Source organism: Aplysia californica, unplaced genomic scaffold (genome assembly GCF_000002075.1).
Source record: "Aplysia californica isolate F4 #8 unplaced genomic scaffold, AplCal3.0 scaffold00003, whole genome shotgun sequence".
In the NCBI taxonomy this organism is placed as follows: domain Eukaryota; kingdom Metazoa; phylum Mollusca; class Gastropoda; order Aplysiida; family Aplysiidae; genus Aplysia; species Aplysia californica.
In genome coordinates, this window is record NW_004797273.1 from 843,358 (window position 1) to 861,476 (window position 18,119).

Below are 18,119 nucleotides of genomic sequence, written 5' to 3' on the forward strand. Positions count from 1 at the left end.
GAAGTATGACGTCAGTTGGCGGTGAGGAGTTTGAGTTTTAAGAAAAGTTTGACGTGGCATTTGCAACACAAACTGGTCATATAACGTGCCGAAAGTTAGAGGTTTTTTAGTTAGTATACTAGAGAGAAACATACAAGGAAAAGGAGGAGTGATAAGGAAAGCTACAACACAGCACCCGCCAATCATCCTCCTTAAAGAGAGGCGAACAAGCGAAAACTGCCTCATTTGCCTACTCGCCGACGTGCAACGATGAGTAATTACCCTAGTGTGCGCGGGACGTAAGTGTATGGTCACTCTGATGAGAGAGGCTAGGCCCCCGCCTTTGTCTCCTGTGTGAGTAAACGTGTGGTCAGAGTTTGGCGCCTAATACTAATAGCCTTGGAGCTTGCACGGGAGTTGTTAAGGCAAAGGAAAAAGAAACAAAGGGAGAGTAAAGATGTAAGGCAGATAAGATAAGAGTTTGTTCATGTGAGCAGGCGTGAGTCTATGTGCGCGCGCGCCCGTGTGCGTGCGTGTGTGTGTGTGTGTGTGTGTGTGTGTGAGAGAGAGAGAGTGTGTGTGTGTGTGTGTGTGTGTGTGTGTGTGTGTGTGTGTGTGTGTGTGAACGTGTGTGCACTCGCACTCGCGTATGCATTGCACCTATTAAAAAACGGGAGACTGCTGTTGCAGCTGTTGTTTGTTTGTTTGCTTTGTTTTTTTAATCTATGTTGACCGCGAGAAACACTGCCAGGTTAAGAGATTTCTTGTTCGATTTATCGTGCTTGTATTTTCCATCCGCAAATGCATTGTTTCTGGCCAATAAAATAAGCCATTTGTGGTTCACACATAGATATATTGTTTGTTGGCCAAAATAAATTTCAGGTGACATTTATTTTCAAAATTAAGACCTTTTAGAACTAGATCTATAGTCGAAATGTTTAAGACGGTTTCGAAATAGTTGTCTTGGAGAGGTATAGACGTGTTTTACACAGTGTAATCTTAATTGATGTAAAAAAGAGGAAAAAATTGCGTAAGGGAGGAATTGAAAATGACCGTTTTTACAGTTGCTTGTCTTATACATGTGGCCGTTAGAGCAGGTTTTATCTGTATTTTATATTACGTGAAATTAATTCTCAACCCTTATAATAGTAGCTTAGTTCTATTGTATATCCTGACCTTACACTTTCATCAAAAGTACCGCACGCTGAGACTTTGACTAATAGCTCGCATTACAGATATAATTTAGATTTAGAATAACGCTTGTGTCTCGATAAAAACGTTTCATTTTTCTGTCTCAGACGAACTCGGAGTTTGAGAGCTGCAATAATTTGCCATTCTTTATCGATAAAATAGGCCAGACCTCCTTGTACTTGCTTTTGTTTTGAGGAGGAAAGATACATTTCTACCTTGGATTAAAAGACAATTTCGGCACCGGCTCATTAGGTATGCATTGGTCAGCCTCATATCAGCGGGCATCCCATAATTTCGAATTCGGCCGCTATTCTATTTAGATATTTTTAATCTTTTGCCGCTATAATGGATAAATTACGATATTATTTATGTGCAAAAGGTATCTTGTACATAATTTATATACTTTTTGAAGATTGTCTAGCTATATATTACTGACAAGAGTAAATAATTAGGTTATCTATTGCTTACCGACTGCCGATACAAGAACTTACTGCACCCCCACTGCACCACACCCACGGATATTTTGTGTGCTAGTCTCTGGCCGATACTAAACACAAAGAATCGATACCATGACGAATATTATCATTGAGTATATTTTGCGATATTTCTTACTTCCGCATTGTGTTGAAACCGAAAGTGTTCTAAAAAGCTTTTTCTCGGACATATTTCATTTTTTAATAGTCTCAAAAGTGTTAAACTTGGTAAATTGTAGCAGAAGCTAGTTTTTAAAAAAATATAGCTTGGGAATTAAAAAGTAACTTTGTCTCTATTAACTGACCCGAATGTACCGGTAATCGCAAATAGGCATGTAAACAGGGTTTACAGGACGGCTCGTTACAGGACTGTAAGATATGTTTTTGACAGGCAAAGAAATCTACAACTGCTTTTAAAAAGAAATATTCCATCATACTGATAATCTTTCCGACAGAGTAATACCCAAACCCAAATTTTCTCATCTCCCCAAACAGGGCTTTGAAAAGATAGAGCTTGATTTCCGTTGCACGATATTTCATCTGTGCGATTTCTTATTAACGATTCTGCTACGTTGTTCGAGGAGAAATAACAGATATCGATATTTTCCAGCTCTATTGTATGCCTCCATTACTTAGTCGGCTGAATGGTTGGGAAATTTTGAGCATCATTCGGCGAGCTGCCGCAATTGTTTTTATTCTGAATTCGCCCCTCTGTTTCATTCTTTCACACTGGGGGAGCGAGGAAAAGTGTCGGTGAGGTCGAGCACTTTATTTTCTGCCCTCGCTGGCAACATTTTCCACGGAGACGGCGATCGCCCATCTTCGTTACAGCAGCAGTCATGGCGTGCTGTATCCCAGATGAGTTGAAGGAACAAAAACGGATAAATCAAGAAATTGAGCGACAGCTCAAACGGGACAAAAAAGATGCAAGGAGAGAATTAAAGCTTCTGTTGTTAGGTAAGTGCACTTGTTGCTTCGGGCTACCAAATTCGCTCGCCAACCCTTGATCCGTGCCTTGCTGTGTGTGACCCCACTCGTGGAATCGTATCAAAACACGACCTCATTTAGCGCACTCCAGGGCTGACCATGATTGAGGGACGGTCGGTGGGTGTCTAATTGTGGTAGGGATGGCAGCATATTCTTATTTTCCCCCGAACTGCGCCTGCAGGTGAAGCTAGAATGGTCGAGTATAGGAAATACAAGCGATTTTATGAACCAATGTATAGCATCAGCAGCCATCTTGATATAGTGGCCGCCATTTTGGATGTTTGATTAGTGCGGAAATGGAGGAACTGCAGCAGAGAGACTGAGCTGAGAATGAATGAACACCCATAAAATGACCCCTACACCTAAATACTGCACATTGCAACATGTAACACCAACACCCAGTCCTAAATCAACATTAAAATCACTACCAGAAACCCTGTACATTACAAGACATGAAGGTTTGACCCATCTGAAAAGCAAGATTTGTCCACTGCTATTTTATAAATCCCTGGACAGGGGAAGTGACAGCTCACAGGTAAAAATCAATTTGTATGACATATCCAGCTGCTAGTGCATCTTACTCATCACCAGCTGATTTCTCATGCAAGTTTTACACAATGGAAAAGTGAAAATATTCAAATGCAGTGAAGACAATTATCTTTTTAGCTTCCGTTCTTGTCAGAAGTTCAGTGGAGGCGTGGCATCATCATGTAAATGAAGAGAGCTCTGGGTCTGGAACAGGTAGCTCTGGCTCTGTTTACTTGATCTCATTGGACTGGAATGGACGGATTTTATTGTAGATTGTAATTGTAGACCAGACCAAGAGGTTGTCAGCTCCAGAAGCTGTTGTTGGCTGTGAAGTTACCTTCTCATATTTATGTTTTGTTTTGGATGCATCTGCAGAAATCATCTAGGTTCTCTTGACCTTATCTGACCGGGGTCCTCCTCTGGATTTGAATGAGGACTCTTTTTTTCACCATCAAAGTCAAATGTCTTATATAGTGGTCTTAAAGATAAAATTGAGTTGTGAATTGTAGAAGAAAACAATTTGTCTTTTTATTTAAGTTGAGATTTAAAGTGGTTTATAGTCCAGGTCTGGATTTATATATTTTTTTTAAATTGTAAAAATACTTCCTTGTATTCTAGAAAAACCATTGGAGACATTGCGTTCCTCCAATTTTACCTCTCAACTCCCTATCCATCTTTGATTCACCAACATCATATAATTACACAACAGTATTGGGAAATGAACATTGTCATTGGGAAATTTGGATCTGTGCACCCAAAAGTAGGCCAAGGTGCCAAGCTTGATCAGCTGCACCTTGACTGACTGCTACTCCATCTTCATCTCCCTGTGGTTGTTGTTATTATACTGTAAAGAGCAACATTGAAGAAATTATTTTGTAATATTGCCTGATGAGAAATCATTCAATTAGAATAATGATCTCTTGGTGGAGAGCTCACTATTTTGGCTGGCCAGTTCACTTTAGGCCTAGCATCCCTTTTCTGGCATTGTGTGTGTGTGTGTGTTGGGGGGGGGGGGGGGGGGGGTGACTTTTGTTTCACACAAATGCACACACACACACACAGTATGCACACATTCACACACGCACACTAACACACACACACACAATAAATGTTTACAGTCTAAGTCACACACTCAATGTTAAATATTTTTTTGTTTAGTTCAAATTAACTGCATAGCGTACATGTTTTGAATATATAGAGCTGTCCATGCCCGTTTGACTTCACTATTCAACATTCACGATTTTTGCGCTATATGAAATGTGGAAGAGCCATTCGAATGCTCTGAGATTCTAAAAACAATTTTTTAAAAACAGATTATGAATTTTTGTCTAATTTTTCTCAAACCTTAGTAAAATTTGAGCATATTATGTCTAACATCATTGAGATAAATGCAGAAATAATGTGTACTCACCTGTAAAGAGACACTGATAAGAGGAACCAACAAGATTATAAAATGAGAGTAGTATCCATATTATTCCATGTTCTGTTCTTTCTAGTTATACCTTGGATACCTCAAGCGAGGCACTTGATAATTCTCCAAGCCCAGTGATTTTTTTTTCTCATGAAATTAACTGTCGTAGTGAGCTCCCCTTCCCCTATTTGAAATTCGAAGCGTTATGAATGGTGACTTGATGTCATCACTATGCACTGTGTGCGAGAAAACACACACGTACTCAGTGACTGGGGCTGTGAAGCGAATGTTGAATATAGCGGAAGTTAGGAATGACTTCATAACTTCGAAGGGTCAATGAAGTTTAAGTTCCTCAAAATCGCACTCGTTTTGAATAATGGATGGTTGGAGGGCACCTCTAGTAGGTCCTATTTTTATACTATCCCCATGCTGTTTCTGTTGGTCTTGCTTTTTCCCAGCTCTAAATGACCATTTTGGTGACGCTGTGCTTCTGTTTACTCAAACGAGGTGTTTTGAATACAAAAAGAAACAATTCAGGATCTGAACATCTGTTCGCTGTGTGTGTGTGTGTGTGTTGCTGTGTGCATGTTCGCTGTGTGTGTGTGTGTGTGTGTGTGTGTGTGTTGCTGTGTGCATGTTCGCTGTGTGTGTGTGTTGCTGTGTGCATGTTCGCTGTGTGTGTGTGTGTTGCTGTGTGCATGTTCGCTGTGTGTGTGTGTGTGTGTTGCTGTGTGCATGTTCGCTGTGTGTGTGTGTGTTGCTGTGTGCATGTTCGCTGTGTGTGTGTGTGTTGCTGTGTGCATGTTCGTTGTGTGTGTGTGTGTGTTGCTGTGTGCATGTTCACTATGTGCTGGCTAGACTGTGTGTTTGCCTTTAGAGTACAGTTGTGCCTTCTTCCTTTCCTTCTTCTCTAATCTATCTGCTCACAAATCACTTTATTTTGGAAAGTGGGTGGTGGTGGGGGGCACTGGTGTAGGTTTTTTTTTTTTTAATAGTAGAGGGTTTTACGGTGCTCGCAACTGCATACGGTCATATGAGCGCCAAGGGGTGGGCGCCAACAGAGAAGTCTTTACAGGGAATCAGACTTACTCTGCTCACCTCTCTAGCTTCAACAGCACAAGGTCTGCTTCAACTATCTATCAAGGCACCCCGGAAATAGCAGGTCACAAGAGAGTGACAAACATACAAAAGAAGTAGAGGAAAATGTCAATAGTAAGGATTAAGAAAGAAAAAGCAGCAGTTCCCTGTTGTAGATCAGGCACAGTTATATGAATGTGACATGAATCAGCCCATACAATTCTACTGTGCTTGAACGAGAATTGCTTCCCTTTTGGGAATGGCCTAAAGACACTACAGTCAGTGGCACTGCCCCGGGGGGGGGGGGGGGGGGGGGGGGGATACTGGTGTGGTTTGGTTTGTTTCTCCTTCCCTGTCAAACATCTGTCATCTTTCTCTTTACCTTCGTGGGTGGTTGGCTGATGCTCTGGTGTGGTTTTCTCCTCCTTTCCTATCAAACATCTGTCCGTCGTCCTTATCTCTCCTCCCTGTTTGTGTTTGTTACTCTCTAGTGACACCTCTAATCTTCAGCATGTGTAAACATGACCTAATTTTGTTGCAAGCGCCGTAAAATACTTAAACAAATATTATAACTATTCAGTTTTTACTATGGAAAATGGGTTGTGGAGGGAGCACTGGTGTGGTTTGCTCTTTCTTCCGTCAGACATCTATCATCTGCCCCTTTTTCTTTTCTTTGAATGATACTGTTTGATTAACTGTGAGGGTGGTTGGATGGTGTAGCTGTAAGGTCCTACTTCTTTATTTTCCCTGATGCTTCTGTCAGTCTGTCTGTCTGTCTGTCTTACTTTTTCCCAGCGCTAAATCACCATTATTATTGTGTCGATGTGCTTCTCTTTACTCAAGCAAGCAAACACATAACAACATCTGTAATCCTCTATATTTTTATATGACTTATAATTACGTTGCAAGTGACGTAAAGCTCTTGTACTAAAACGTAATTAAACTGCTGTGGAAATTGTCTTTTTCTGATACAACAATCCCTGCTGATTGGCATTTGTGGATCAGAGACCTTGTGCACTAAATGTGTGGGCTCTTATGGAGATATTTTGTCTCCGTATTTTTCCTGGCATATGTTCCATCATACAGTCTGGATTGGTCCTGCTGTTTTTGTCTTTAGTTAGTTTTAGTTTAGGTTTTACGGCGCTCGCAACTGCATAAAGGTCATATGAGCGCCAGAAGATTAGAGGTGTTACAAGAGAGTAACAAACATAAAAAAGAAGGGGGGATAAGGACAATTGGTGTTTCATAGGAAAGAAGAAGCAAACTGCACCAGAGCACCCGTCAACAACCCACTGTTTCTGTCTGTCGGTCTCTGCTTTTTCCAGTCTCTGAATACCAAAAGATTTTTGTTGCATCGATGGCTTTCTGTTTGCTCAAAGTAGTCAGTCTTGTGCACTAGGAGACTAAACTTTTGTACAATGAAAACAGAACATGTTCTCTGGGGGTGGTTGGCGGATGCTCTGGTGTGGTCTGCTTCTTCTTTCCTGTCAAACATCTGTTGTCTCTATGTCCCCTCCTTCTTTTTTTGTGTTTGTTACTCTCTTGTAGCGCCTCTAATCTTCGGCTCTTATATGACCTTATTGTGTTGCAAGTGCAGTAAAACACTTGCTAAAACAAAACATGTTCTCCACACGGTTTAATAAAGTTTTAGTAAGAGGTTTACAGCACTTGCAACACATATAGGTCATGTAAGTGGTGAAGATTAGAGGACCCGCGGGGCAGTGCCATTGACTGTAGTGTCTTCAGGCCATTCCCAAAGGGGGAACATTTCTCGTTCAAGCGCAGTAGAATTGTAAATGGGCTGAAGCTCATGTCACGGTCATAACTCAAATAACTGTGCCTGATCTACAACAGGGAACTGCTGCTTTTTCTTTCCTGATCCTTACTATTGTCATTTTCCTCTACTTTTTTGTATGTTTGTCACTCTCTTGTGACCTGCTATTTCCGGGGTGCCTTGATAGTCGAAGCAGACCTTGTGCTGTTGAAGCTAGAGAGGTGAGCAGTCTAAGTCTGATTCCCTGTAAAGATTTCTCTGTTGACACCCACCCCTTGGTGCTCATATGACCTTATGCAGTTGCTAGGCCGTTAAACCCTCTACTATAGAATATTAGATGTGTTAGTAAAGAGGAACATGTCAAGGAAAGGAGGAAAGATGAGGACGATGGATATTTGTAAGGGAAGAAGAAGCAAACCACACCACAGCATTTCCCAACCACACACCTGCACACACACATGGTTTGCATTGATATGTTTTATGTCTTTTTTGTCTTTTCCTCTTGTCTTCAGACTAAGTGGGTGGCTGGCAGGTGCTGTTGTGTGGTTTGCTCCTCCTTTGTTAACATACATCTATCGTCCTTTTCTCTTCTCCTTTTTTGTTTTGTTAGACTTTTGTAACACCTCTAGAATCTTCGGCACTTAAATGACTTGATTATGGTGCAAGTGTTGTGAAACTCTTACATTTATTCTTACTAAAACTTACTTAAAAACTAAAACTAAGCTGCTTTAACTCTGCCTATTCAGGGCTGAACGGGAGTACAGTATTCAGAATGAGTATCATTGTAGAAAGACAGGTAGTCAATTAAAGAGATTTCTCCATGTGGGTCACTGGTAGGTCCTATTTCTTCTGCCTTCCCAGTGTTATTTTTGTCTCTGTGTCTTACTTTTTCCCCACCACTAAATGGCCTGTATCCGGTATTTGGGCAATATCCTTCTCTTTACTCCATCAAACGAACAAAGCGGTACTGTTGACTACAGTTTGCAGGGTGCTGTGGTGTGGTTTGCTCCTTCGTTTGTATTAATTAAACAGCCAAACATTCATTGTTCTAATCTCTCCTCCTTTTTTAATGTTTGTTACTCTCTTGTAACTTACTTCTAATCTTCGGCAGTTATATATGACCTTATTGTGTTAGAAGTGCCATAAAACTTAATTGAAAAAAACCCAACCCGCTTTGATAGTGTCGTCAAGCTCACACTTGTTGTACTTTTAATAACACTTTGTACTTTTAATAACACTTTGACACTTGCAAGAATCAATGTTTTGTCTCTCTTAAATGGTTGTGGGTGGTTGGCGGGTGCTCTGGTGTGGTTTGCTTCTTCCTTCCTATCAAACATCTATCATCCTTATCTCCCCGTCCTCTTTTTTATGTTTGTTACTCTCTTGTAACACCTCTAATCTCCTGGCGCTCATATGACTTTGTGCAGTTGCGAGCGCCGTAAAACCTCTACTAAAACTAAACTAAAACAAACGGTCACTTTGTGTTTAGCAGGAAGTCTTTTTAATTTTATCGCAAGACACTTGAATGGCCGTAAAGGCCTTGAACATTTAACTCTCACTGGCAAAATTGAAGGCAAATGAGGCCGGGTTGACCCAGAGTTACCTACGTGTAGAGCCTAAACAGATGGGTGAAGGGGAAAGATCAGGAGAGTGTAACAAATGTAGTCTGTCACTTTTTCTGAGAGCATTTGAGCAAAGGAATGAAGGGAGTATTATAATCCTGAATGTCTAGAAAACCCGACACTTGATGATGAGGGTCTTGTTCTCAAACAGGAACCTTACTTGTTTGTGCAGGTGTTTTAAGGATACCTCTGGGAAGATTTTTATTGTTTTACTCTCGCAAGTTTTACTGTGATTTTCTCTCCCTCTATCATGGTCTTTCTGCTGGGACGTTGTACATTACCTCTCAGCCGGGGCTGGCTTTGTTTTGTCAAGCGGAGTGGAAGGAGCCCGGGCCCGAAAAATAAAGGATCTAAATCATATTGATGTGTGTCATAGTTATTAAAAGACAAAGGTTTTTAAAAAAAAGAAGAGAAAGCAACTCTCCTTCTGTAGGTTGTGGTTGTATAACAGGCTCTGAAACTGTGCTGCTGAGAGGGTGGTTGGCGGGTGCTCTAGTGTGGTTTGCTCTTCTTTCCTATTAAGTCTATCTTTCTGATCTCAATTCCTTCAATTTTGTGTTTGTTACACTCCTATAACATATATATATATATATATTTAATCTGTGGCACTTACATGACCTATTGTGTTGCGAGTACTGTAAAACTCTTACTAACACACCCCCCCCCCCCCCAAAAAAAAAAAAGTATAATAAAAAAAAGTATAAAAAAGCTCTTGTAGTCTTATTTTGGCTCGAGCAGGTGTTTGAGGAGATAAACTAAAGAGCGTGGGTGGTTGGCGGGTGCTCTGGTGTAGTTTGCTTCCTCTGTCCTATCAAACATCTATCGTCCTTATCTCCCCTCCTTCTTTTTTATGTTTGTTACTCTCTTGTAAAACTTGAAACACCAAATATCTTCTTGTGCTCGAATGACCTTATGCTGTTGCGAACGCTGTAAAACCTCTACTAAAACAAACAAACAAATTAAAGAGCAGGGATGCTTGCACAGTCACCGTGTAGCTTTTCTTGTTGTTGATGCTGTTTTTTTAGTCTTTGGAAATAACTTTTTTGACTTTTTAGTCTTTGGAAATAACTTTTTTGACTTTTTAGTCTGGCAATGTATGACGACAAAGGTTGCTGTAAGAGGAGGTTACAGTTACAGTAAAGGAAGTTATATAAAGAAAACAAAAAAGAGTTTGCTCTTATCTGTTATGCAGTTATGTGCTCACAATTGTATTATTATTGTTATTTGTTGTTTTTGCTGAAACTGTTATAATCTCTAAACATGTGTCATGATGAATCAGGTACTCTTCCAAATAATAAAATCAAAGAAACTGACATTTTTTTCGTCAATTAGGCAATTTTTATTGAATTTTATTTTTTGGCATCAACACCTTTTATACATTTAAAAATGCACTCAAGGTTGGGTTTTTAATGAAAAAACATTTGTCAAAGGCAAAAAAAAAGTAAATTTGGAGCTTCCAAGGACCAGCTTTAGAAATTGTTTGTCTTGCTTTTTCCCAGATGTAGTTTGGGAACTACTTGAAAAGAAAAACGTTTCGGAGGGGTGTTCAGTGTACAATGAAGTGAACGTTTCGTGAATATGTTACATTCGATTCCAATATAATTTCGTTTTTCATTTAAGCATCTTATATTATATTGCCGGTCCCTCAAGCCAGTGCCACTGATTGAAGTGTCTTTAGGCCATTCCCAAAGGAAGGATATTAACATGTTATGCACAGTAGAATTGTAGAAATGGGCTGACTTATCAATGCCATGCTCATACTGTGGGGAACAACGTAGGGGGAACTGCTGCTTTTTCTTTCCTCATCCTTACTATCATCATTTTTCTCTACTTCTTTTGTATGTTTGTCACTCTCTAGTTGTGAACAACTTCTATTTCCGGGGTGCCCTGATTATTGATAGTCAAAGCAGACTTTGTGCTGTTGAGGCAAGAGAGGTGAGCAGAGAAAGCCTGATTCCCTGTTTGGACTTCTCTGTTGACATCCACCCTTGGGCGCTCATATGACCGTACTAAAACAGAAAACAAAAGTCTTATATAATATAAATGGTCCGCTCCCTTATATGGCATTCAGGAATTGCATTACTTCTAGGTTTGGCGGGACCAAGATGTGAACATTTCTCAAGATATATATATATATATATATATATATATAAAGGTGGTGGGTGTTCTTGACACTGCTTATAGAAGGGTGTGGTTGGTTGGCGGGTGCTGTGGTGTGGTTTGCTTCAACTTCAAGATTCTTTCCCATCTACCTAGTCTTCCGCACTTATGATCGAAGAATCGTGGTGAAAGTGAAAGTGCTGTACGTTTTTTACTAAAACTAAAAGGAATCTTTTCAGAGTGGAGGTTATTATTTCTATTTGTCCAGTGTCCACCATCTTGACCCACTACATGTGGGTGGTTGGCGGGTGCTCTGGTGTGGTTTGCTGCTTGCTTCTTCTTTCTTATCAAACATCTATGGTCCTTATCTCCCCTCTTTCTTTTTTATGTTTGTTACTCTCTTGTAACACCTCTAATCCTCTGGCGCTCATATGACCTTATGCAGTTGCGAGCGCAGTAAAACTTCTACGAAAACAAACGAACAAGACCCACTACATATCATGTAGACAAGTTAGGTTGTTTTTTTTGCTTTGAAAAAGTTAGCAGCTAAGCTGTTTTATTATATATTGATATCTGTGGGTGGTTGGAGTTTGACATTGGTAGGTCTTACTTCTTTACTTTCCCCCTGTTGTACCTGTCTGTCCGTCTGTCCTTTGTCCCCACACTAAATGACCATTGCCATGTCAAGGTGTGTCTCTTAACTCAAACAAACAAAGACCCTCTTGTAGCACCTCTAATTTTTGGCACTTTACTATGACGTAATTGTGTTGCAAGCCTTGTAGAACTCTTACTAAAACCCCCAAAAAGCCTTTAAAAAAAAAAAAGTTGGCAGCTACATTATAAATGTGTCCATGTGCTTCTCTTCACTCAAATAATCACACCACTTCTTTACTTTCCCACTGTTGTTTCTGTCTGTCTTAGTACTTTTTCCCATCACTAAATGACCATGTGGGTGGTTGGCGGGTGCTCTGGTGTGGTTTGCTTCTTCTTTCCTATCAAAGATCTATCGTCCTTATCTCCCCTACTTTTTTATGTTTGTTACTCTCTTGTAACACCTAATCTTCTGGCGCTCATATGACCTTGTGCAGTTGCCAGTGCCGTAAAACCTCTACAAAAAAAAAAGAATAAATGACCATGATTGTTTCGATGTGCTTCTCAGATAAACAAAACCCTCTAATTTTCGGTATTCATGATACGACCTAGCTGTGTTGCATTGTGTTGCAATAGTAGTGAAACTCTTACTAGATCCAGTTGGTGGTTAGTGAGTGCTCTTGTGTGGTTTGGTCTTTTTTATTCTATCAAACATCTTTCATCCTCATCTCTCCTCTTTCATTTTTTTGCTTGTTATTCCCGTGTAACCCTTTTAGTCTTCGGCTCTTATATGACCTTATTGTGTTGCAAGTGCTGTAAAACTCTTACTAAAACCAAACCAAAAGAGCCTTTGTCTTTTAAAAAAACAAATTTTGTTTTTGATTTTGAGAAGTTGTCAGCTATGTTAAACATTTTTTCCCCGTTCCTTTTCCCAGGTACTGGAGAATCTGGCAAGAGCACATTTATCAAACAAATGCGCATCATCCACGGCGCAGGCTACTCTGACGATGACAAGCGATCGCACATAAAGATTGTGTACCAGAACATCTTCATGGCCATGAACGCCATGATCAGAGCGATGGATACCCTCAACATTCAGTACACGAACCCTGCAAACCGGGTGAGTTTGGAGTTTTCAGTTTGTGCGACTTGTGGCTTGCGACTTGACTTCCAACTTTTGACTTGTGACTTGACTTCCAACTTTTGACTTGTGACTTGACTTGCGACTTGTGACTTGACTTGCGACTTGAAGCTCGCACGGGTGTCGTTTTTGTTGTTGTTTATTGGGTTTTTGTTGGGTTTTGATTCTACTCTTTTTCTCTCTGTTCCTTTCTTTCTTTCTTTCTCTCTCCTTATCTTTTTCTCTGGCTCTGATACCCTTGACATTCAGTACACGAACCGAGAAAACCGGATGACTGGGAGTAATATAGGTGGTGTGACTTGTTGTTGGGCTGCCCACCATTAGGAATTTGGCTGAATTGTTACGGTTTTTATTCAATTAAACGATGATATGATCGTTATACCCCTGATTTCGGTTTTTAAATAAATTTGGCTACCCCCAAACCCACTGCCTGGGTGGTGGCGGGTGCTCTTGTGTGGTTTGGTTCTTCTTTCCTATCAAACATCTATTGTCCTTATCCCCCCCTCCTTCTTTTTTATGTTTGTTACTCTCTTGTAACACTTCTAATCTTCTGGCGCTCATATGACCTTATGCAGTTGGGAGCACCGGAAATACCTCTACTAAAACAAAACAAAACAAACCCACTGCCAACCTTCCTGGTGTATAAAAGAGGAGAAAATAGAAAAACTTCCAGACCCAGGCAGTCTACATCTCTGTGTCAGATGCAGCTGTCTAACTTTGAACAGTATTAACACCCTTTTTATATTGAGCCAATATTAACACACCCTTTTTATATTGAGCCAATGTTAACACCCTTTTTATATTGAGCCAATAGTAACACCCTTTTTATATCGAGCCAATATTAACACCCTTTTTATATCGAGCCAATATTAACACCCTTTTTATATCGAGCCAATATTAACCCCCTTTATATATTGAGCCAATAGTAACACCCTTTTTATATCGAGCCAATATTAACACCCTTTTTATATCGAGCCAATATTAACCCCTTTTTTTATATTGAGCCAATAGTAACACCCTTTCTATATTGAGCCAATATTAACACCCTTTTTGCACAGAGCCCTTGTAGTTGCTCAGTGCCACTTTAATTTGTTTGCCTTTAGGAAAACATTGGACTGTAGAAGAAGTGCTGCAGCCAAGAGTAAGGCAAACATTAGACTGACATCACTGACAAGGTGTTACAAAATTCCTTCCCTTTTGTGTCATCACTCCTTTGTTTATGTTACATTTATACTGATGTACAGGTCTACAACCCCTGTCCTTGACACCCTATATCTTAGAACATTTTCCATGGCCATAATAGGAATTTTAAAGCCAGTTTACTTATTTTGTATCTCTTGATTACATAAAACATATTGCTGGTGGGTGGGCAACCCTGCTTTTGTGACTTGCGACTGTGGTGAACTTAAGACGTGACTCTCGCACAGGTGTTGTTGTTTGTGTTGTTGGTTGGATTTTTGTGGGGTTTTGTATCTCTTTTTTTCTCTTTTTTTCTCTCTTTCTACCTTTCTGCTCTTTTTTTTCGTTTTCTTTCTCTCTCTCTCTCTTTCTCTCTCTCTCTCTCTCTCTCTCTCTCTCTCTCTCTCTCTCTCTCTCTCTTTTTCTTTCTCTCTCTCTGTCTCTCTCTCTCTCTCTTTCTTTCTCTCTCTCTGTCTGTCTGTCTGCCTCTCTCTGTCTCTCTCACTCTTCTCTCTCTCTCTCTCTCTCTCTCCCTCTCTCTCTCACTCTCGTTCACTTATTTTCTCTCTCTAATATCCTCAACTTTCAGTACACAAACCCAGCAAGCCGGATGAGTTTGAGTCCTGAGTTGGGGCGACTTAATAGTGACTTATTTGACTTTCAACTTGACTTAACTTGCAACTTGTCTTAACTTGTGACTTGACTTGCAACTTAACTTGCGACTTGACCGGTGGTTTGACTTGACTTGCGACTTGACTTAACTTGGACTTAACTTTCGACTGGACTTGCAACTTAACTTGCGACTTGACCGGTGGTTTGACTTGACTTGCGACTTGACTTAACTTGGACTTAACTTTCGACTGGACTTGCAACTTAACTTGCGACTTGACCGGTGGTTTGACTTGACTTGCGACTTGATTGACTCAACTTGGACTTAACTTTCGACTGCACTTAGCTTGCGACTTATCTTGTGACTTGCGACTTGTGACTTCACTTACAGCTAGACCAGGCTCGCGCTTGTGTTGTTGTTGGTTAGATTTTTGTTGGGGTTTGTTTCTCTTTCTCTCACTGTTTCTTTCTTTCTGCATTTCTTTCTTTCTCTCCTTTGTTTCTTTTTTTCTGCATTTCTTTCTTTCTCTCCTTTGTTTCTTTCTTTCTGCATTTCTTTCTTTCTCTCCTTTGTTTCTTTCTTTCTGCATTTCTTTCTTTCTCTCCTTTGTTTCTTTCTTTCTGCTTTTCTTTCTTTCTCTCCTTTGTTTCTTTCTTTCTACATTTCTTTCTCTCCTTTGTTTCTTTCTTCCTTTCTCGCTCTCTTTCATTCTCTTTCCTCTGTTGGTCTCTCTTTCACTCTTCCTCTGTCTACTCTATTTCTATCTCTCTTTTTTTTATTGGTCTGTCTCTGTGTTTGTCTCTCACTCTTTTTGTCTCTTTCTTCTTTCTGTCCTTACTTAATTGTTCTTCCTCTTTTTTTCTTTCCCTACTGTCTCTCTAGCCCTTGCTTTCTCTTTTTGTCTCTCCCATCCCCCTCTCTCTCTCTCTCTCTCTCTCTCTCTCTCTCTCTCTCTCTCTCTCTCTCTCTCTCTCTCTCTTGTCTTCTGTCTATCTGTGTGCACGCTCTGTTGGTGGTCGGCGGGTGCTTTGGTGTGGTTTGCTCCTTCACCTCTAATCTTCTGCACATTTTACATGGCCTTATTGTTGTGTTGCAAGTGTTGTAAAATTTTACTAAACTAAAACCTCACTCTCCCCCTCTTTCTCTCTTCCACTCCGTCCTTCTCCTTCTTCTTTGTCTCTTCCCTCAACACTCCCTCCTTCTCCGTCTTTCTCTCTTCCACTCCCTCCTCCTTCCGTTCTCTCTTCCACTCCCTCCTCCCTCCTTTCTCTCTTCCACTCCCTCCTCCCTCCTTTCTCTCTTCCACTCCCTCCTCCCTCCTTTCTCTCTTCCACTCCCTCCTCCTTCCTTTCTCTCTTCCACTCCCTCCTCCTTTCTTTATCTTCCTTCGACTCTCCTTTTTGTCTTTATCAACCTCTTTTTTTGTTGTCGTCCTGTAAAAGTCTTTCTCTCATGTGTCTCTCCTCCTGCCACCACCCCACCACCGTGGGTGGTTGGGGGGGTGCTCTGGTGTGGTTCGCTTCTTCTTTCCTCTTGCACATCTCTATCGTCTTTATCTCTCCTCCTTCTTTTTTGTGTTTGTTACTCTCTTGTAACACCTCTAATCTTTGGCAGTTATATAATGGCCTTATTGTGTTGCAAGTGCCGTAAAACACTTACTAAACCCCTCCCCCCACCGTTCCTCTATTTTACTCTATGAAAACTCTTGTTTGTCTTTTTTCTCTTGAGTAAAAGCACACGAATGAAGTAGGGAGGTGGGTGGTCGGTGGGTGCTCTGGTGTGGTTTGCTTCTTCTTTCCTATCAAATGTCTATCGTCCTTATCTTCCCCTCCTTCTTTTTTTATGTTTGTTACTCTCTTGTAATACCTCTAATCTTCTCGCGCTCATATATGACCTTATGCAGTTGTGAGCGCCGCAAAACCTCTACTAAAACTAAACTAAACAGAAGTAGGGAGGATTTGTTGATGACGCTGATGCTTGTAATGTTATGTTGATCTTGTTTGTCTCTCTATGTCTCTGTCTCTCTCGCTCTTCTCTTAGATACCTCTCTCCCTCCCCCCTCCCCCCTTCTCTCCCTCCCTCTCTCCTTCTCTCCACTCTTACGGTCTCTGTCCCCCTTTTAAAAAAAATTAAAAATTAAAGATCAATATTTGAATATTTATACATTTACAATTAACTAGTTAGTGGTAAAAGCATTAGTCCCAGTGGATGGTTGGCGGGTGCTCTGGCTGGTGTGGTTTGCTTCTTCTTTCCCATCAAACATCTGTCGTCCTTATCTCTCCTCCTTCTTTTGGTTTGTTACTGTCTTGTAACACCTTGAATCATCGGCACTTTTGTGACCTTATTGTGTTGCAAGAGCAGTAAAACTCTGACCAAAACTAAACAAGACACTCGAAGATGATGATGATGATTCAAACAGTGACTTGGAATAAAGACAAGAGCAAATTAAAAAGTTTTTAGCTTTTATATGATCTTGTCAGTTTGTTAGTGTTTGAACGCTTAATCAGTATATGCACAGTCGAACCTGCCCTGACGGCCACCTCTGTAAGACGGCCACCTGTACAAACGGCCACTTTGCATTTCCCCCCTTGCGTTTTTAAAATATATTTTGACTGTAAAACGGGCACCTATCCAACGCGGCCGTGGCCACCATGTTTTACACACAACTACTATCACACCAAGTAATAACACCTGTCTTAGACGGCCACCTGAGTGACTCCATTACATTTTGTCATAAATTGCATTGGCCCCTGGCGTTGTGAGCGAGCCGTCATAATCCAATCACTTGTCGTTGTTATTAGTATAATTAGGTAGTCCCTCCAACCGATCATGTTGCGTAGGCCCCTCCCACTGTTGACCAATAGGTACCAATTTTCAGCTGCAGGTGAGATAAACGTGTGATCCCTCATAACCCATAAAAGCCCTGCCCAGAATTCATATACAAATCGTAAGTGAGATGAGTGGTCATTGTTTACCCAGTCTGTAACAAAGTAACAATGGACGTCAACATACGCTTGTTACAAAAGCGTCGCTCGTTCTCTGAGTGGTGGCGACCCATGTGTTTGTTTTAACAGGGCACTCGGTCTTCCTCGTCTGATACATTTCGTTTTATTGTCACCCTTGCGCAAAATCCACAACAAAATAAAAATAAAAAACAAAATACAAACCAACAACAACAAAAACAACAGCAATGCGGCTACTTTCGGTTGGGACCTCAGATGGGAATGGTTTGTTTTCTTCATTTTGATAAGTCCTGCCTAAGACGGCCACCTGTCTTATATGGCCACTTTTCTCCTTGACAATGGGTGGCCGTCTTACACAGGTTTGACTGTATATGTATGGTCTCACTATGGTTTCTCTCTCTTTTTTTTCTCTCTTCTTTTCTCTCACTTTACCATCTCTTTCTCCCTCTCTATGTCTCAGTTTCTCTCTCTCTCTCTCTCTCTCTCTCTCTCT

The 18,119-nt window shown here is 40.7% G+C and overlaps 1 protein-coding gene across 1 annotated transcript in view; it reads left to right on the plus strand.

The window, feature by feature from the left end:
* Positions 1–2,450: 2,450 nt before the first annotated feature.
* LOC100533454 (guanine nucleotide-binding protein G(q), alpha subunit) overlaps positions 2,451–18,119 on the plus strand; it is a gene marked incomplete at its 3' end in the record, with an annotated part of 23,883 nt that continues 8,214 nt past the window's right edge. The window contains 3 exon segments of the mRNA NM_001204731.1: positions 2,451–2,600; positions 12,669–12,857; positions 17,364–17,374. Coding sequence (NP_001191660.1) covers positions 2,483–2,600; positions 12,669–12,857; positions 17,364–17,374 — 318 coding nt within the window.